Source organism: Aquarana catesbeiana, linkage group LG13 (assembly GCF_042186555.1).
Source record: "Aquarana catesbeiana isolate 2022-GZ linkage group LG13, ASM4218655v1, whole genome shotgun sequence".
NCBI classification, from domain to species: Eukaryota; Metazoa; Chordata; class Amphibia; order Anura; family Ranidae; genus Aquarana; species Aquarana catesbeiana.
Genome location: NC_133336.1, coordinates 9,895,123 through 9,916,565, shown reverse-complemented (window position 1 = coordinate 9,916,565; position 21,443 = coordinate 9,895,123). Strand labels below are relative to the sequence as shown.

Below are 21,443 nucleotides of genomic sequence, written 5' to 3'. Positions count from 1 at the left end.
CTCGGATAAGGGTCTGATATGGATTTTGAAGGGCCCCTTACGCCATTTTTAAAAAAAAAATTGGCACAGGGTTCCCCTTAATATCCATACCAGACCTGAAGGGCCTGGTATGGATTTTGGAGGGACCCTAACGCAATTTTTTTTCACATTTTTGGTTTGGGTTCCCCTTAATATTCATACCAGACCCAAAGGGCCTGGTAATGGACTGGGGGGGAACCAATGCCGTTTTTTTCAATGAGTTTTTTATCTATTTGCCGAGACCCGAGAATTCATGACTTTGTGTTTCCTTTAGAAGGGGCAGGACCCAGGTCCCCAAACACTTTTTATGGCAATAACTTGCATATAAGCCTTTAAAATGAGCACTTTTGATTATTCATGTTTGTGTCCCATAGACTTTAACGGTGTTCATCCAAATTTTTTGCCTGTTCGCAAGTTCTGGTGCAAACCAAACCGGGGGGGTGTTCGGCTCATCCTTATTTTTTACCTTAATGCAGGGAATTGCTTTTACTTTACAGTCACTTTAACCACTTCCGGACCGCCGCACGCCGATGTACGTCCAAACTTTGTCGGTGGATATCATTGTTATGGCAGCAGCTAGCTGCCATAACCCCGGTATCCCCGTTTTCGTGCAGAGGTCGGCTTTCTGATAAAAGTGGTCCCTGCAGCAGATTCACCGCAAGATCACTTTTATCGGTGGCCCCCCCCCCCTCCTGCCGCGATCCGGTGCCCTCCACCGCTTACCTGAGCAGTCGGTAGCGGCGGAGGCGACCGCGCCCTACTCCGTGCTGTGCCTGGAGACAAGTGAGGCTAAGATGGCACCCACTCGTCTCCATGACACTGCTGGGTGGAAGCAACGTCAAAACGTCACTTCCGCCCACGCCTCTTAAAAGGCATATTTTTTTCAATGTCATTTTTTTAAATGACTTTTTTTTTTTTTATTGCATTTTAGTGTAAATATGAGATCTGAGGTCTTTATGACCCCAGATCTCATATTTAAGAGGTCCTGTCATGCTTTTTTCTATTACAAGGGATGTTTACATTCCTTGTAATAGGAATAAAAGTGACACAATTTTTTTTTAAAACAGTGTAAAAATAAATAAAATAATGTAAAATAAATAATAAAAATATAAATTTTTTTAAACCCCCCCATAGCGACGAGCTCGCGCGCAGAAGAGAACGCATACGCGAGTAGCGCCTGCATATGAAAACGGTGGTCAAACCACACATGTGAGGTATCTCCGCAACCGGTAGAGCGAGAGCAATAATTCTAGCTCTAGATCTCATCTGTAACACAAAACATGCAACCTGTAGAATTTTTTAAACATCGCCTATGGAGATTTTTGAGGGTAAAAGTTTGACGCCATTCCACGAGTGGGCGCAATTTTGAAGCGTGACATGTTGGGTATCAATTTACTTTGCGTAACATTATATTTCACAATATAAAAAAAAATTGGGCTAACTTTACTGTTGTCTTGTTTCTTATTTAAAAAAATTAATTTTTTCCAAAAAAAGTGCGCTTATAAGACCGCTGCGCAAATACAGTGCAAAAAAAAGTATTGCACTAACCGCCATTTTATTCTCTAGGGTGTTAGAAAAAAAACATATATAATGTTTGGGGGTTCTAAGTAATTTTCTAGCAAAAAAAACTGTTTTAAACATGTAAACACCTAAAATCCAAAACGAGGCTGGTCCTTAAGTGGTTAAGTATTATCTGATGTATTCACATTAATAGATATGTACATATGTGCATATCATAGAAAACAAATCACACCAATAATTCATAATTTCTCTGGGAAAAACACCTGAAATTACCAATTTAATACAGCATGGTGGTTAATCATATTTATTATTTACCTCAGACTCTTCATGTTGTGTAGAGCTGGTATAAATTTCTTCAATCCTTCACCCTGAATGTTACATGAACGTAGATTTACATCTTGTGTCTCTTTGAGGGATTGAAGGATAAAAGACAGCACAGAGCAGTCCAGAGGGCTGAGGGGGACTTTAGAAAAGCCAACTTTATTTGACCCAATACATTGTGACACCAGAGCCTTATTCCTGCTCTCATGGAGATAATAGAATTCATTAAGAAGCTCTCTGTTGACTGCTTGGGATTTGTCAGGTACTTTTTCTGCAATTTTCTTCTGGATCCAGGTGATGACATGTTTGGTGGCCTGAGAAGACAATTCTCCCACATGAGACTTTAACATGGACCTAGTAGAAGAGTCTGAGAGACCGCAGAGGAAACGGAGGAATATTTCAGCACGGCCGTCTTTGTGAGATTCTGCCTCATCAAGTGTTTTCTGTAATCTGTCAGGACTATAGGCAATAAAATGGACTAAAGCAGCAAAAAACTCCTGAAGAGTGAGATGTAAGAAGGTGTAATCCACATCAGGAGGCTGACCAGATTCCATCATGAAACATGAAAAGAGATATTTGTCATTTCTCACACGGAATGACTCCAGATGACGATCATCAAATACAATCATGTGACTCATGACTCCATGTTCTGCCATCCACCCAATAGATGTCAGGAGTTCCCGGACAGTATGGTCACCATCTTTATTCTGGCAGTGATTGGTTAGAATGTTGGAGACAAATGTCACAAAGAGTTGTGTCACTGTTTTGGGTAATGATGTCATCAGCTGATCAGTGATTGTTGGTTGGGCTCTGAAGCACATTGATAAGACTGTACAGATGATCCAGCAGTATGATGGGATATAACAGAAAGTGTACAGCGTGTCATTCTCCTGCACATAATGAAAAGCCTTTTCTGACAATTCCCCATTTCCAAAGAAATTATTAAAGAAGGTCAGTCTGTCTCCATGGAGAAATCCCATGATCTCAGCTATTCTCTGGAAATCACTGGTATCAACTGATGCCAGTCTGGTTGGGCGGCTGGTTATCAGTACAGAGCAACCCTTAAGAAGACTCTGCCTCACCAAACTGATCACAATCTCCCCAGATATTGTCTTGTTAGCAAAGGGTCTACTTGATTTGAAATCCATTTGGTGAATACTTTCATCTAACCCATCAAATATGAACAGAAGTCTCCCTGGTTGTTGAAAAATATCTCCAATCCGACCCTCCAGATATGGATATTGATGAAGGATCATCTCCTCTATGTTGACCTTTTCCATTCTATTAAGGTCCCGGAATTTGAAGAAGAAGACAAAAGCAAATCTCTGGTAATGTTTTACATTTACCCAATCATAGACAAACTTCTGCATCAGTGTGGTCTTCCCTATACCTGGCACTCCACTCACCATTACTGCATGTGGTACACATTGTGACTGCTGGTTCCAGCAGAAAAGCTTTTTGGGGGAAATGTGTTCCAGTCCAGTCTGTGTTTTTTTCAAGAATTCCTCATGTTTTACCCCAGTCTGTATTAGCTCATTCTGGGGACGATGCTTAAACTGATCAGTGGAAACTACAATAAGGTTCACATAACGCTCATTGATGAGGAATCTTTGTGGTTCCTGGGTAGTTCCTGGGGGTCTATGCTCCAATAGTGTCTCTGTCTTCTGCATCAGATGGTGTTTGTGCTCTTCCTGAATACCTGGGAATAGAATGAGAATAGTTTATGGCTCAGGTTAGTCAGAATTTGACACTGCTATGTTTAGTCTAAGAAAAATGTAACTTCTTATGTTCTCAGAATATTGAGGGAAGATTAGATGTATAAACAAACTGATTGTAGTTTATTTTAATTACAGGCATTTATATTGATCACCAATATATCTCCAACAGCACTTTACATACTATTCATTCACATCAGTCCCTGTCCTCGAGGGGCTTGGAGTCTAAGACCCCTTTTTCACATGCATACATACATGCATACATACTGTACACATTTGTAGCAAGTAAATAAATAGATTTCCCATTAATGCTATTACTAGGCTGTAGCTAGAGGGAGCTCTAATGATTTGTAGTGTGACTTCAGGAGACTGAAACCAACAAGCTCACATTAAACTTGGGAAGCAAGTGAGCAATGGTGGTGTCTCCTCTATGAGGTTAGTCACACTTGGTTTATGCCATCTTTGTTCAGTTTTGTAATTATTCTGACATTCACTTTCTCAGATAGTATCTTATATGTAAGTACTGGTAACTCACTATGAACTGTTTTGGGTATGAAGTTTGCCATTTCACGGGTGAAAGCCATCAATGCAAGCTCATTTTTTATATTTCAGATAAATCTTATAATTGGGTAATATATTGCAGTCATGTGTACTAAAAGTAGCTTTAGTGTGTTTTTTTACTGAAAATATGTCAAAAACGTGCATTCTAGCAGATGAAAAAAAAAATGCAAAATCTCTGGCAGCAAAAGGGTTAACACATTTTGTTATGTAAATTTTATGACCTAAAAGGGAATGTCTGAATTCTGGGAATACATAGCAATACCAGATCTGCACTTTGGAGAAAATTGTTAAAATTTTTTATCTATTACCTTTCAACTCCAGAGTCAGGCAGTGTCCGAATTCATCCAACAGAATCTGATCCACCAAATCCTCACCTATAGAGAAATAAATCATTAAAATCTATGTCATTGGGGAGGTGCCCCAAATTATATGGATACTGGGAGGAAATTATTAGTACTGTAAATTCCATATTTGGGGAAGCGTTTGGATTAGACCTAATGCTATGTATATTAGGCCATATGGATGGGGACACATTACCATTCACTGTACAGACTGCAGGGACTAGATGCTTATTTAAGGCTCATAAGTTGATTGCACAGAGGTGATTGACTCCGAACACCATCAACATTCAGTATAGGGAAAGGGGAAAGGCAGTGAATGATACGATAAGAAAAGAAAAATATGTGTATATGAAAAGGGGAGATGTAAAAAAGTTTGTAGGAGAATATGGGGCCCAGGAATGGACACTACATGGCTTCCCCCCAAGGGTCGTTATGGTAAGCAGATCATAACTTAGAAAAAAATTCTTGCACTATATATCTTCCTTCCTATTTTCTTTTGATAATCTACAAATTATAGGTGGTACAGAAAATAAAATGATTAATATTAATGCTTAATAATATGATTAATAATAAAGATTATTTAGCTTAAAAAAAAAATCTATGCCATGATCACATCCATCTGAGGCAGACCCACAAAAATATGAATTTTAAAGGTGTCTAAACAGGCTCTTATTATAAGATATCCCAAAAGTCACCATACGTAGAGAAAATGGAAAACTGTAGCTAAATGTACCTTTTTTTATTTTTTAAAAGATTTTTTAAAATAAAGTAAAAAACTACTGACATTGTCCACTTCCCAACTGACACCAATCTCTGCCCTACATACACCATCCACTGCCCAACTCACACCATCCTCTGCCCAACTGACACCATCCACTGCCCAACTCACACCATCCACTATCCAACTGACACCATTCTCTGCCCTACTGACACCGTCCAAGTTTTAATACATTTAGAAATGTTTGTGTACATTTATAAGTGTGTGATTGTGTATATATACATACATGTGTGTTTGAGCTTTTGGGTGCACACCCTCATGCAATAGTCTGTGCCACTGTGGCATGGTGGTGTACTGAGTAGCACTCTCACCTAGCAGTAAAAAAGGGTCACTGGTTCAAATCCCAACCACGACACTACCTGCCTGGAGTTTGCATGTTCTCCCTGTGCCTGCGTGTTTTTCCTCCAGGTACTCCAGTTTCCTCCCACACTCCAAAGACATGCTGGTAGGTTAATTGGCTTCTGTCCAAAATTGGCCCTAATATATGAATGTGTGTTGGATTGTGGGCTCCTTGAGGGTAGGGACCGATGTGAGTGTGCGATGTATGTGTGGAGCGCTGCGTAAATTGACAGTGCTATATGGGTACCTTAAATAAATAAAAATTTAATATGAGAGCATCTTGTACAGACACAATGTACAGGGATAGGGACAATTGTAGACACGCACCCACACTCACTCAGGTAGAACTGGATGGACTGGTGTCTTTATTCAACCTTACTAACTATGTAACTATGTAACCTATGATTGACTAAAATGTTATTACAAACACAAAGTCCTGTTACCTTTCTGTCTTATCTCATCCAGAACTGCCAATAAATTAGGATGAGGATGATCTTTCTTCACTGCATAGAGACATTCCCAGAGTCCAAGCACAGCTCCTCTTCCCCGATCCTGAATATCTTGTAACAAGGTGTGAGAGAAGCAAGCGACCCCCGATCCTTCTTTTATTGTCCGGTATTTCTGAAACAGACATATTATTCTTACCAGGGAGGTCTGAAACACACATACAGGTAGGGCCAAAAGTATGTATACATCTCTGATCAGATCATAACTAGTGATGTAACATTTCCAGAGATTTTGAAGCCATGGGGAAAAAAATTGAAAATTTATTATCAAATACTTACCTTAATTCTCTTTCCTGATAGCCTCCATGGCCCCGCCTTCATAACTACCCCTCCCTATAAATTTCAGCTCTGAACTCCTAGCCGTGTTCCGTAACTAGCCTACTCCAAGCATTGGGAGGGACTCCTGCTGCCATGGAGCCTATCAGGAAAGGAAAATTATGGTAAGTATTTGATAATAAATTCTCAGTTTTCTTGACAGGCTCCATGGCAGCATACGTGTGGGAAATAACTCCCCAAACACACCCAGATGGGAACAATGCTGAGCAAAGAAAATAAATTTATTGAACACCGTCAACTGACAGTACTTGCAAACCAAAATGAATGGATGACAAGGCGGCTGGTTTAACACAATAGTGGGAAACAAAAGTATGAATAGATGACAAAGAGGCCAATCTACATATAACTTCAGGTGCAACATGACGAGAAGCTGCCCAAGGGGTTGAGATACTCCGAGTCACTGCCTCTGGAGGAGCCAAACCCTTTGCTTTATAAGCCCTTTAAATGGTCTGTACTATCCAAGCAGAAATTGATCTAATTGAGGCCCGTTTTCCTTTGTTTTTTCCATGTAGAAGAATGAAAAGAAAGTCAGTTTGTCTAAAATATTCCATAACTTCCAAATATTGACTCAAAGTATGTCCCACATCGAGGGGATGGACATCTTGACCCTCTGTTGTCCCAAAGGTAGGCAACACAATTTCTTGATTTTCGTGAAAAATAGATGATACTTTAGGATTTGAGCCCAGCATGGGAATTAACACTGCTCTATCTGGAAAAAAAGGTCAGGAAAGGCTCTTTTGAACCTAAGTTTCTGATTTCAGACACTCTTTTGGCTGATGTTACTGCCACCAGGAAGACGTTCTTGAGTGTAAGGTGTTTGACTAGGGATGAGCCGAACACCCCCTGGTTCGGTTCGCACCAGAACTTGCGAACAGACCAAAACTTCGCACGAACGTTAGAACCCCATTGAAGTCTATGGGACTCAAACGTTCAAAATCAAAAGTGCTCATTTTAAAGGCTAATTTGCATGGTATTGTCCTAAAAAGGGTTTGGGGACCCGGGTCCTACCCCAGGGGACATGGATCAATGCAAAAAAAAGTTTTAAAAACGGCTGTTTTTTCGGGAGCTGTGATTTTAATAATGCTTAAAGTGAAACAATAAAAGTGTAATATTCCTTTACATTTTGTACCTGGGCGGTGTCTATAGTATGCCTGTAAAGTGGCGCATGTTTCCCGTTTTTAGAACAGTCTGACAGCAAAATGACATTTCAAAGGAAAAAAGTCATTTAAAACTACTCGCGGCTATTAATGAATTGCCGGTCCGACAATACACATAAAAGTTCATCGATAAAAACTGCATGGGATTTCCCCACAGGGGAACCCCAAACCTAAATTTAAAAAAAAACTGGTGTGGGGTCCCCCTAAATTCCATGCCAGGCCCTTCAGGTCTGGTATGGATATTAAGGGGAACCCAGCGCCAAAATTAAAAAAATTATGACGTAGGGGTCCCCCTCAAAATTCATACCAGACTCTTCAGGTCTGGTATGGATTTTAAAGGGAACCCCACGCCAAAATTAAAAAAAATTTGGTGTGGGGGTCTCCCCAAAAATCCATACCACACCCTTATCCATATCTGTATCCCTTTCCGTCTTCTTTCTATTATCTTCTTTCTTCTATCTTCTTTCTTCTATCTTCCTTCGGGTTTCTTCCTCCATCCTCTTCTTCCTCCGATCCTCTGCTTCTTGCTCCGGCGTTCTCGTCCGGCATCTTCCTCTGCAGCGTCTTCTTACCTTCTTTGTTTGGGCCGCTCCGCATCCATGATGGGAGGCTCCCGCTGTGTGACGCTTCTTGTCTTCTGACACTTCTTAAATAACGGAGGGTGTCATTTAACTGACTGATGTCACGGGGAATGCCACAGGGAAGTCCCTGTCAAGACCCCGTGCATCAGAGAGGGCGGGGTCACCGGGTGGCCCCGCCCTCTGTTATTTAAGAAGTGTCAGAAGACGAGTAGTGTCACACAGCGGGAGCCTCCCATCATGGATGCGGAGCGGCCCGAACGAAGAAGGGAAGAAGACGCCATGGAGGAAGATGCCGGACGAGAACACTGGAGCAAAAAGCAGAGGATACGGAGGAAGAAGAAGATGGAGGAAGAAACCAAAGGAAGATAGAAGAAAGAAGATAGAAGAAAGAAGATGGAAAAGAGGAAAACTTTAAATAAAGGAATTGTCAAAAACTGCCTCTTGTCATTTTTAACCTGTGGGGATGAGGCCCTTGTCCCCATCAACATGGGGACAAGGTGCTTTAGGGTGCTACCCCAAAGCACCCTCCCAATCTTGAGGGCATGTGGCCTTGTACGGTTCAGGAGGGGGGCGCTCTCTCATCCATCCCTCTTTTCCTGCGGCCTGCCAGGTTGCGTGCTCGGATAAGGGTCTGGTATGGATTTTTGGGGGACCCCACGCCAATTTTTTAAAAATTTTGGTTCGGGGTTCCCCTGTGGGGAAATCCCATGCAGTTTTTATCAATTAACTTTTATGTGTATTGTCGGACCGGCAATTCATTAATAGCCGCGAGTAGTTTTAAATGACTTTTTTCCTTTGAAATGTCATTTTGCTGTCAGACTGTTCTAAATACGGGAAACATGCGCCCCTTTACAGGCATACTATAGACACCCCCCAGGTACGAAATGTAAAGGAATATTACACTTTTATTGTTTCACTTTAAGCATTATTAAAATCACTGCTCCCGAAAAAACGGCTGTTTTTAAAACTTTTTTTGCATTGATACATGTCCCCTGGGGCACGACCAAGGTCCCCAAACACTTTTTATGACAATAACTTGCATATAAGCCTTTAAAATTAGCACTTTTGATTTCTCCCATAGACTTTCGAATTTGCAGCGAACACCCCAAATTGTTCGCTGTTCGGCGAACTGGCGAACAGCCGATGTTCGAGTCGAACATGAGTTCGACTCGAACTCGAAGCTCATCCCTATCTTTGACTGATAGAGGTTTGTCAGGATCTCCTCCAAGCGTGGAAAGAAAATCTAGAATAAGAGGGAGATCCCACTTAGGAAACCTCGGTTTTCTTTGAGGTCTAAATCTAAAAGCACCATTGAAGAACTGATGAACCAGGGAGTGATTAGCCCATGAAATTCCTGTAAACGCCGAGATGGATGATATTTGTACACAAAGTGAACTTACTGCTAGAGACATATCCAAACCTGATTGCAGAAAGCTAAGGATATCCTGGACTTCTGGAGAACCACAAGGATTAGGTCTAGAGAACATATGCTCTGTGAATTTGGACCAGATACACTCATAAACTCTATTAGTGCTTTTTCTTCTGGCATTAAGAAGGGTCGGAATGGCTTCTTCTGGGCAAACTAAGGCTTCAAACTTTCCCCTCTCAAAAACCAGACCCTGAGGTGTAGGTGAGCAGGACATGGATACAGGGTTTAGCCTTGGGACAGAAGATCTGGCCTGAGAGGCAGAGGAATTGAGTCTCGATAACTGAGGAGTGTTAAGAGGGGAAACCATGGCCTGTTAGGCCAGAATGGAATTATTGCTATGACTTCCACCTCCTCTGTTCTGAGCCTGCGGAGGAACTGGATTATCGCAGGTACCAGAGGGAAGGCATATGCTTTGCTGAACCTCCACCGGTCCGTTAGGGCATCTATCCCATAAGCTTGGGGATCCCGGAACATCAAATAGTACTTGGTCAGTTGTAATTGCATGGGGACGCAGAGAGATCCACTTCTGGAGACACTCCCAGTGTTAGGAGCCATTTGGACACTTCTTTGTGTAGAGACCACTCGTTGTTGTTCATTTGAACACGAGATAGAAAGTCTGCCTGTACATTCTGAACCCCTGGAATGTAAACTGCCGAAATGTTGGACAAATTCTTCTGAGCCCAGTTCATGATTGGCTCCACCTCTCGTAGGAGAGACCAGCTGCGAGTTCCACCTTGCTTCCTTATGTAAGCCACCGCAGTTGTATTGTCCAACTGGAGCATCACTGAGGAGTTTTCCATCAGATGGTGGAAAGACCTGAGCACCTGAAAGGCTACCCGCAATTCCAGAATATTGGATACAATCCCTTGGGACGGTGAGTTCCATCTGCCCTGAACTATTTCGGATAGGCAATGAACGCCCCAGCCCCGATTGTTGGCATCTGAGATTATTGTAGCCCATGTGATGGGAAGGATCAAGTGGCAGTTGTGGAGATTTTTCCCTTGGAGCCATCAAAGGAGAGACACTCATGTGTTGAGTGATGAGGATGCACTGACTCTTGCTGGGGGAATCCCATTGTTGGAGGAATCCCTTCTGAAATGGGCGAGTGTGCCATTGCGCCCACTTCACCATGGGAATGGTGGCTGCCATGGTGCCAATCACCTTCAGACATTGAAAAGCAGACAGGTGAAATGAAGCGAGGGTTGAGCGGATCCTGTCCTGGTTCACCACAATCTTCTCCTCGGGTAGCGAGATGGTGCCTTCCAACGTGTTGAAATGAGCACTGAGAAATACAAGAGACTGAGATGGATTCAGGTGACTTTTCTCCAAATTCAGGAGCCACCCAAACTCTTGGAGAGTGGAAATTACTGGGCTCCTGTGCTTTAGAAGTTGACCTTAGACCTGGGCTAGAAGGAGGAGGTCGTCTAGACCTCCTTTGACTCGGAACAGAGCAACAACAGCTAACAGAACCTTGGAGAACACCTGAGGTGATGTCGTGAGACCAAACGGAAGGCAGGTAAACTGTAAGTGTTGATCGCCCACTGCAAAGCGAAGGAACTTTTGGAAGTCTGTTGCCACTGGAACGTCAAAGTAGGCATCTTTCAAGTCTATTAACACCAACCAGTCCCCTGGATGGACGGACTGCTGGATCGTTAATACTGATTCCATCTTGAATTTTTCCTTTCAAATAAACCTATTGAGATGAGTCAAGTCTATGACTGGCCTCCATGTGCCGTTCTTTTTCTGCACCAAGAATAGAGGGGGCCTCATTCACCATCTGTAACAGGAATGGCTGCGTCTTGATCCAATAAAGAGCTTACGTAAGCTAACAGAACTTGTTTCTTTTCCTCTGAACATGGAAGATTTGTAGGCATAAATCTTAGCCTGGGAGTGCTGTTGAAGACCCAGGTGTGGCCTGAGGAGATTGTGCGCTTCTGGTTTTGTAAACGCCTATCCTGAGGGAGGACCTCCGACTTCCCACCAGTAGCCCGGGTTATGGCGCTATCAAGCTTGTTGCCAAAAAGAGACATGCCTTCAAATGGAATATGGCACCAAGCTTGTTTAGAAGCTGAATCCACCAACCAGGGTCGGAGCCACAAGGCCTGATGGGCGGTGACCGCAGACATCACCTGGGCCACTAGGCGAATAACATCAATAGAGGCCTCCCCAGAAAGGCAGATGCCAGCCTGATTTCCTGAATAGGGGAGCCTTTGGCTACCTCTTCAGAGATAACTCTAAGAGACTCGTCCACATTGTCTGACCATGCCTCTAAGGCTTTAGGGACTGCTGCTAAGGCCAGGACAGGCTTGCAAACTGTGCCTGCTGACAAATAAATCTGTTTTAGGTCAGAATCAATCTGTCTCTCCAAAGGGTCTTCAAATGAGACTGTATCTTCCAGAGGGAGAGTCACATACCTCACAAGTCTCATTAATGCTGCAACCACCAAGGGAGCTGACTCAAGGTGTTTAACCTCTTCTTCCTTGAAAGGATATAGTTTTGAAATTTTAGATTGCATAGAAATTTTTCTATCCATATTGCCCCATTCTTCAGAAATTATGGCTCCTACTTCAGTGAGAAAAGGAAAATATTGATGCTCCTTACTGAGCTGTTTGAAAAATGTTCTCTGTTTAGGAGGAGAAATTACTGGGTCTTCCCAATTCAGAGCTTCTTTAACTGCTTTCACCAGAGAGGGAACCAAGGCGTATTCAAAGCCCATCCCAGGATCATCTGCTTCCGACCCGCTATCTGAAGAGGGAGCTGACTGGTGACTAGGTTGGGAAGACTCCCACGTCTCATGGACTTGTCCCTCTCCTGACAGGGAAATCAGTGGATCTGGAGGGGAATCACAAGGCTTTCCAGTGTCTTTCTCCTGTAGCGACTCTTTCACAACCCGCTTAATTAGTGTTTCCAGGTGTTGGTCTGCACCTTCCCTGTTGTTAGCTGCTTTAGAGAAACAGCGGACACAAAGAGACTTGCTGGCAGGAACTGGGGCATTGCATCCCCAACATGATCTCTCCGGCCCCTTACTGTGAGATGAGGGGGGGTGAGGAGAGCCTCTACTGTGGTCTTTGGACTTAGAGGAGGATCCATGGTGTCTAGAACCAGAGGAGGAGTGCTGGTGGTGTGATTTAGAAGACCCGCTCCTTCTGCGGGAACTACTTTTTCGTTGATTAGACCTAGATGGGCTGAGGAAAAAGGGAAAGACAGAAATAGAGAGAGAAAAGCACAAGGTCAGAAATAATGCCCTACACTCCACTCTCTTCTCCCACAGCAGGCAGAGTAAAGTAAAGACACAGTTTCCAAATCTTACCTGCTGCGAGAAGGCTGGCCACCAAGGGGCAGTGAAAAGTCCATAACTAATTCAGAAATCACTGCAGGTGGAATAGACAAGACATCAGATACTAGTAAGGCAAAATTCAGACCCTTCTGAATTAGCACTTACCTGGGGTAGGCTCTGCAGGTGCTCAGGGAAGTCGCCGCTATGCCCACGATCATTCCCAAGGTCTGCAGGCCTCCCCAGGCTTTAAAAAGTGGCACTGCGTGACGTCAAGGCCACGCCAGGCCCGCAATACTCGTGCGCATGCGTGAACCAGGCCTCGCTTTCATTCCGGGACCACGCATGCGCTAACGGAACCCGGAAGTAAGAGGGAGCGTCGGATGGAGTGCACAGGGAGCCAGCCGCTTGCTAGACACATATTGAAGAGAAAAAAAGGCAGATGAAGAAAAACAAACAACAAACATACACACTGCTGCCATGAAGGCGATACTTGCTTACCACCCACCTACGATTGATTCGGCTGAAACATCATATCAATACACACACCGGGCTTTCAGGGCAGATAATGGCCACCTGCAAACTGTTATGCCCCGTACACATGGTCGGATTTTCCGATGGAAAATGTCCGATCGGAGCGTGTTGTCGGAAATTCCGACCATGTGTGGGCTCCATCGGACATTTTCCATTGGATTTTCCGACACACAAAGTTGGAGAGCAGGAGATAAAATTTTCCGACAACAAAATCCGTTGTCGGAAATTCCGATCGTGTGTACACAAATCTGACGCACAAAGTGCCACGCATGCTCAGAATAAATAAAGAGATGAAAGCTATTGGCCACTGCCCCGTTTATAGTCCCGACGTACATGTTTTACGTCACCGTGTTTAAAACGATCGGATTTTCCGACAACTTTGTGTGACCGTGTGTATGCAAGACAAGTTTGAGCCAACATCCATCGGAAAAAATCCTAGGATTTTGTTGTCGGAATGTCCGAACAAAGTCCGACCGTGTGTACGCCCTATTAGGCAATCAGGCCTATGCGCACTTGTCTTTTCAATGGTAGACATGATTCCAGCTCTTCAGCGCTACTCTGCAATACACTCCATACCCTGCTTAACAGTTAAGGCCTATCGGAGAAACGTGACACTATAACGTACAGCCGAACTTGAGCGTAGGAAAATCGTCTTCAGGTAGGAGAACCAAAACATATGGTCCTACGGAGGAGGACAAAAAAGGAACACGTCTAGGAGCTCAGAGCTGAAATTTATAGGGAGGGGTCCTATTGGGTAGATATGGAGGCGGGGCCAACCCACATGTTTGCTGCCATAGAGCCTGTCAGGAAACAGTTTTTTCCCTTTTTTTTGGAAAAATTTACATTTTTGAAAAAAAGTGTAGAGTAGTTTTAGGCTTAATGTACACGGGACATTTTTACAACCTCTCCTGAACGATTTAACTTGACAGATAGTAAGCCACATTTAAAACATCCGTTTTGCCGCGTTTGCCTTTTGAAGCGTTTGCAAAAAAATAGCCTAAAATGAAAAACACCTGTAAACGAAACGCGGCTAAATGTGAGTTACCATGTTTAGCCGCGTTTAAAAGCATCCAACTGCCTCTGAACGTCCGTTTACCAACAGCAGTGTACATGAGGCCTTACAAGTTGAAAGTCATTTTGTTACACTGGGAAGGTGAAATGTATATAAAAGTATTATTCTTGAAATTGAAATAAAAGTACAACTTTATTAGTAAACAAACTAAACTTGCTTTTTAATTTTTTTTTAAGAACTGTATATGTTAAGAACAGGTTACCCCCCCCCCCCCCCCAAAGCTTCCTGCCATTATGCACTTCAAGTTATTGATAATTCTGATCCAGAAGCATATATTGCTCCATGAAGAGCTTGATCCATGTTCTCCTGATTTTCAGGTGTCATTGTCTCTATAAATGAAGGGATTGTGTCCAGCTGTTAGAAGATTTTAAGTTCATTATTATTTTAAGTGATAAAAGTTTCTGAAAAAATATATGAAACACATAAATGTTAGTGATGGTTTCTGAAGGTTAACAGGATGGAGGATAGAGGACAGAGGAGTGATTTAGCTGGGTAGATATTTCTATTTTGAGTTGCTATGTCAGGACAATGGGTGGAGTAATGTTGCTTATCTTTAGACTATAGCCATTTAAAGTATATATGCAAATATGGGTGTTACTAGTGACATGGACATTCATTGTACTGTTCATTTAAGCACAAGAGAATCCATTTTGTTCTCACTGTTGAAATGTGTTCTGTAACCTTCACCTAACACACAGACACTTCTCCTACTAAACGCTCTCTACTCCCCCCTCCCTTTTCAAGGTTTAACTTTTGCAATTGTTCTATTCGCTAGTTTTTAATAATATATTTCTATTTGTTAGCTTTTAATAACATATTGCTATTTGTTACTTTTTAATAACATCTCACACCACCCCTTTCTTATCTATGTATAAAATAACATGTAATAATAAATTTTTCACTGAACGGACATTTTAAACACAGTGATTGAGTCCTGTGAATCTGTTCCTGCAGCTGCAGTATTAACTTTGTTTTAGAGTCCCAATCAGAAATCAGTCATATCAGTCTTGGCGAGCCAGCCAGGAGTTTGGCAGAGTCTCCAGAAGGAACCGCGCTTCGATCGGGATCATCGGGAAACGCAGACCTCAAATGCCGGCTAGGTAAGCTGCCCTTAAGCTTGCTATATTTCTGCCTTTTCCTATGTATCCTATCTGTCGGTTCTCAAGGAAACCAGACCACTCTCGGACCTTTCTGGTTGGGTAACGTGTGTGTGTGTGAATGTGTTTGTGTCCCCCTTCACGGGTTGGACTGTGTGTGGATAGGGAAAATCCTCTGCAGTTCCCTGCGTTGACTCCTTGTGGGCGACCTGGGTCAGAGGCGCATGGTAGGGTCAGATAAAACTCACAGAGAAGAGAAGAGACGAGGAGGGTCTCTTAATGAGTGTTTTGTCTATTGTCATAAACCCCTTCTATCCACGTAGATAAGTGGAGACTATTCTTGTAAATCTGCAGATTTGCTGTACTATTTGTTTTAGAGGCAAGAGGGTATAGGCACAGGTAGAGAAGAGAGAAGACTGGCCAGTCATTATGGGCATTAAATTAATTAAGGGAATGAAGGGAGAGAGGCCTTCAGAAAATGCCCAGCGCAAGATGAGCGCTAGAGAATATATGAACCGAAGGTACGGTTCTGCCTATACTGAGCCCCTAGATAAATGGGTAGAATGGACAAAGGGAACAGCTAAACCTTTAAAATCTGAAGGGACTTTTGATTTAAAAGTATGGCAAACTTTTCTGCACGATTATGGCCCACTACTGTGCAGTGAAGGAACGTGGAGAATAGCTTGCACATGGGAGACAGAAGCTAAAGTAGCAAATCAAACTGGCTTGACGGAGATATTTAATAAAAGTACTGCCCAAATTTACTACGTTTGGCCAGAAGACTCTGTAGAGGAGGACCCCCCACCTTATGTGGCTGCCAGTTTGGCTTTAAGGGGTCCACGCACAAAAGTAAAAGAATTAGATTACATGGAACACACAAAAGATGAGCTATGCAATATAGTAGAGAGCAGAGGTTTAACAGCCCCATATCAACCTACAAAGAGGGATTTGGCTCGTATCCTAGAAACAGATGATTGGCATAAATCAAAAGGCACATATGCAAACCTGGATCTCTCTGAACTTAAGGCTTTGGCCAGAGAAAGAGAGATAGAGTCTGAACTTCCAGAGCAAACCATAATTTCCAAATTGTGGCAGCAAGATGAAGAGAGAAGGAAGGGAGATGCCAGCCCTTCTGCCCCTGGCATAGAGAAATCTGTTGCAGTTTATCCTGTCAGAACCCAATTAGTTTTTGAAGGTGATGCTGTTGACAGTAAGTCTCAAATTAAATGGCATGTACCTTTTAGTCCCCAAGATATGAGAGCCATATTAGAAGGATTGGGAGATCCTAGAAAGAATCCAATTGGGTTTGCAAACAAACTTAGTGCTGCACAGGAAGCATATGAGGCTTCTGCTACTGACATTCATCAGCTTCTTATTAAAGCAGTGGGAAGCAACATGTCTGGCTATATACTTAAAGAATGTGGTGTAGACGTCAAAAATCTAGGTAAGATGGTTAGTGGACGGGAGGTTTGTGAGAAATTGAAGGAAAAATTGCCCCAAATATATGGACAAACCAGACATGCTGAATTTATGAATGCTAAGCAAGGGAAAGAGGAAGCAGCAGGGGCTTATTGGAGGCGGTTAAGTGAGATGGCTGAGGAAGCAGGCATTAAAATAGAGGAAGAGAAGGCGGGAGAAACTGCAAGTCCATCTACACAACTGGTGAAACAAAGGTTTCTTGATGGTTTAATACCCCAGTTGAAAGAAAAGTTGTTCACAGCAAGGCCTGAGGCAGGCAATATGTCTATTCGAGACGTCCTGCCTATCCTGTTGTCCATAGAAAACAGGATTAACCAAAAAGACAGCAAACCCAAGGTAATGTACATGGGGAAGCAGAGAGGAAAAGGAAGAGGTAGAGGCAAAGGCAATTTCAGAAATCATGGCAATCGGGGACCAATTATATGCTACAATTGTGATGGGGAAGGACACATAGCCAAATTCTGCCATCTTCCTGACCGTAGACTAGAAAAGAGCTTAGAGGCCCCTCATGCTGATCCCAGTTCTCTGCCAAAAGCAGTGGATCAGGCATAGGAAAATGGCATGCCAGTATCAATCATGTTAAATAGGGGAGACAATGGTCCCGAGGCCAGAGTAAAAGTATTTTTACAAGAACTCCCCTATCCTGGAGGAGAAACAGAATTAACCTGTTTAATTGATACTGGTGCAAGCCGAAGTGTTTTTAATATAGAGGACTTACCTCCAGGATTATTATCTACAAATGTTATCTCTGGTGTTGGCCTAACCGGGACCTCTACTGATTTGGTTGAGTCCAAGCCACTTAAACTTAGGCTAGGACAGCAAACAGAAATTGTCACTAAAGTGTTAGTTTCAGACACAGTTCCTACCAATCTTTTGGGAGCTGACATTTTGAACCAAATTCTAGCAAACATAGACTACACTCCTACAGGAGTCCAAGTGGTCAGTAGTCTATCAGGAGAAGTTTTAAATTCTGCCTGTGGAGTATTTTTAATCCAAGACTCCACTCTGCCATTTCCACCAGAATTGAAAGTGATTCCCACTGAATTATGGGCCACCAGCAAATATGATGTAGGTCTGCTGGATTGCACCCCAGTCATGATAAAAATTAAACCAGGAGCCCATCTCCCACAGATTAAACAGTACCCACTGAGTATTGCTCAGACTGAGGGGATAAAGGATCAAATCACTCAACTGAAAGCAGCAGGGGTTGTTGTACCCATTAAGTCCCAGGTCAATACACCCCTGTTCCCAATTGCAAAGAAGCCAGACAAGAAGGGTGGGCAGGTGACATATCGCATGGTGCATGATTTGAGAGCCATTAACAATATAATAGAGGCAGATACCCCGATCGTGCCCAACCCCCGCACTTTACTAAGTGGAATACCTGCCTCCAGCACCTGCTTTACAGTGATTGATCTTGCAAATGCTTTCTTTTCGGTGCCCCTGCACCCAGATTGCTGGCACCTTTTTTCATTTACCCATGATGCCCAAAAGTTAGCATGGACAAGATTGCCCCAAGGCTGTGTGAGTAGCCCCTCTGAATATAATACTGCGTTAAAGCAAGTATTGGACCAATGGTCCCCCTTACACCCAAACACAGTTTTGCTTCAGTACATAGACGATTTGCTTATTTGTTCTGATACAAAGGACATTTGTAGCAGAGAAACAGTAAGCCTTCTCCTGTTTCTCTATAACAGTAACAACAAAGTTAGCAAAGATAAGCTACAATACTGCCAAGAGAAAGTGATCTTCCTGGGTCACTGCATTTCACATGGAATCCGTCACCTAACCCCAGATCGAGTTAAAACTCTACAAAACTTTGAAAAGCCAAAAAATGTACGGCAACTACGTGCCTTCCTGGGGTTAGTGGGATATTGTAGGGACTGGATTCCAAATGCATCAGAACTTATGGCTCCTCTATATGAGGCTACCACTAGAAACCCTTTCAAACTCACATGGGACAATGAATTGCAGATGAAGGAGCTTATTAAAATTTTGTCTGAAGCTCCCGCCATTGGACTTCCTGACTATACTAAGACTTTCTCGTTGTTCTGTCATGAAGTCAATGGATTTGCTGCAGGTGTACTCACCCAGCTACATGGAGACAAACAGAGGCCTGTGATGTATGTATCAGCCTCATTAGACCCTGTCATCAAAGGCTCCCCCAGTTGTATGAGAGCCATAGCAGCCTGCATTTTGCTGCTAGACAAAGTAACGGAGCTTGTACTAGATTCTGCTCTGATCCTGTATGTGCCACATGCAGTACAGGAAATCATGAATCAAGTAAATACCAGACATGTGTCTGCCAGTAGATTTGACAAGTACCAGTCTGCTCTTTTTGCTCCATCGAATTTAACAATCAAACGATGTGTTACTTTAAATCCGGCTACTCTTCTTCCTATAATTGATGAGGAAGATGCAACAAATGGTACTGATGTAGAACCTGAGAGTTTTTCTCATGATTGTATGGCTCTTATGGAGGTAGAAAGGGCCTCTGTCACACCAGCAAAAGATGAGCCCTTATCAGATTGTGACACACACTTATTCGTAGATGGTTCCAGATTTTACACTGACGATGGTCAGCCACACACAGGGTTTGCTGTAACCACTACAGACACCATTTTACATCAGGAAGCATTGAAACCCCAGATGTCAGCACAGGAAGCGGAGTTGTATGCTGTAGTCAAAGCATGTCATCTCCTAGAGAATCAAAGGGGAAATGTTTACACTGACAGCAGATATGCATTTGGAATAGCCCACGATTTTGGGCCTATCTGGAAAGCACGGCACTTTCTGACTAGTGCAGGGAAGCCAGTGAGACATGCAAAACTCATAGAGCGGCTATTTGAGGCCTTTCAGAAACCAGCAGAAGTTGCCATCTTGAAGGTAAAAGGGCATGCAAGGGGAAGTGACATGACAGCCAGAGGAAATGCTTTAGCGGACCAAGCGGCAAAGGATGCTGCCCTTATGGCATTTGGAGTCACATCCACTGTAGGGGTCGCCCAGGTAGCGGGGACAGATTCCCCTCATCAAGAGCAGTGGGATGTAGAAACTCTAATTCAGTTGCAGAACCAGGCCCCTGATGAAGAGAAGGATAAGTGGATCAAATGTAATGCTACCCAAAATCAGCAGGGCCTGTGGAGCGCTGACAACAGGTGGTGTCTACCCAGGAGTTTGTACCCAGTTTTAGCACAGCTGGCACATGGCGTCAGTCATCTTGCTAAGGGCGCAATGGTGGCACTTACTGACTGCTATTGGATAGCACCTGGATTTAGTGCATTTGCAGCCAGGTTTTGTGCTTCATGTCTCACTTGTGCTCTGTACAATGCAGGGAGGCCTGTTCATGTTCCCCAAAGGCATTCTCCAAAGCCAGATTTCCCTTTCCAAAGAATTCAAATAGACTACATTCAGATGCCCAGAATAGGCACCTATGAGTTTGCTTTAGTGTGTGTTGACATGTTTTCAGGTTGGCCCGAGAGCTGGCCAGTAGCCAAAGCAAATGCAAAAACAACAGCAAAGAAAATTTTGAATGAAATAGTTTGTAGATATGGAGTTCCTGAAACTATTGAGAGTGACAGAGGAACCCATTTTACTGGGGAAGTAATGAAAGAGGTAATGGAAGCACTTCACATACAGCAAGCTTTCCATACACCTTATCATCCACAAAGTAGTGGTAAAGTTGAGAGACTTAATGGAATTTTGAAAAACAGATGTGCAAAAATTAAAGCAGATACAGGAAAAGGATGGGTGGAAGCTTTGCCATTAGCCCTATATTCTGTAAGAACTACCCCTAAACAACCACATGGGCTGTCCCCCTATGAGATTTTATTTGGAGGGCCACCCAAAACAGGGCTATATTTTCCCCAACAGTTGCAGGCTTCTCACTCTAATCTGTTAGAATATGTTCAGATTTTGCAAAGAACATTGAATAAAATACATGAAGGTGTTTATAAATCTATCCCCGACCCAGATTCTGTTTCAGGTATTCACAGAATCCAACCAGGTGACTGGGTGGTGGTCAAGCGACACGTCAGAAAGCCACTAGAACCAAAATTTGACGGACCACATTTGGTGCTTTTGACAACCGGTTCTGCTGTCAAGTTGGAAGGAAAACCCACCTGGATTCACGCCAGTCACTGCAAGAAAATCCTGAAGTGATGATATCCTTTGAAAAAAAGATGATAATGTTTCTTTTCTTTTTGTTGTTTGTGAGAACTGAGACATGGAAAAATAACCCTTTCATCCAAATGTTAAAATTGTATGCAACCCATAGCAACGCTAGTAACTGCTGGGTGTGTTCTCATTTGCATCCCCAAACAGGAACAATACCCATGATAGCAATGCCTCTCATTTTCACTGATCTAAACAGGACCAGAATAAATGG

At 43.0% G+C, this 21,443-nt stretch overlaps 1 protein-coding gene across 2 annotated transcripts in view; it reads right to left on the bottom strand.

Moving 5' to 3' along the window:
- The window catches only part of LOC141117264 (NACHT, LRR and PYD domains-containing protein 3-like), a 157,959-nt gene that overhangs the window by 80,261 nt on the left and 56,255 nt on the right, over positions 1-21,443 (bottom strand). For both annotated transcript variants that reach the window (XM_073610028.1, XM_073610027.1), the window contains exons 4-6: positions 6,038-6,215; positions 4,445-4,510; positions 1,855-3,559 (exon numbers count right to left, since the gene is read on the bottom strand). In XM_073610028.1, the coding sequence (XP_073466129.1) occupies positions 1,855-3,559; positions 4,445-4,510; positions 6,038-6,215 (1,949 nt within the window). The remainder of the gene's footprint in view (positions 1-1,854; positions 3,560-4,444; positions 4,511-6,037; positions 6,216-21,443) is intronic.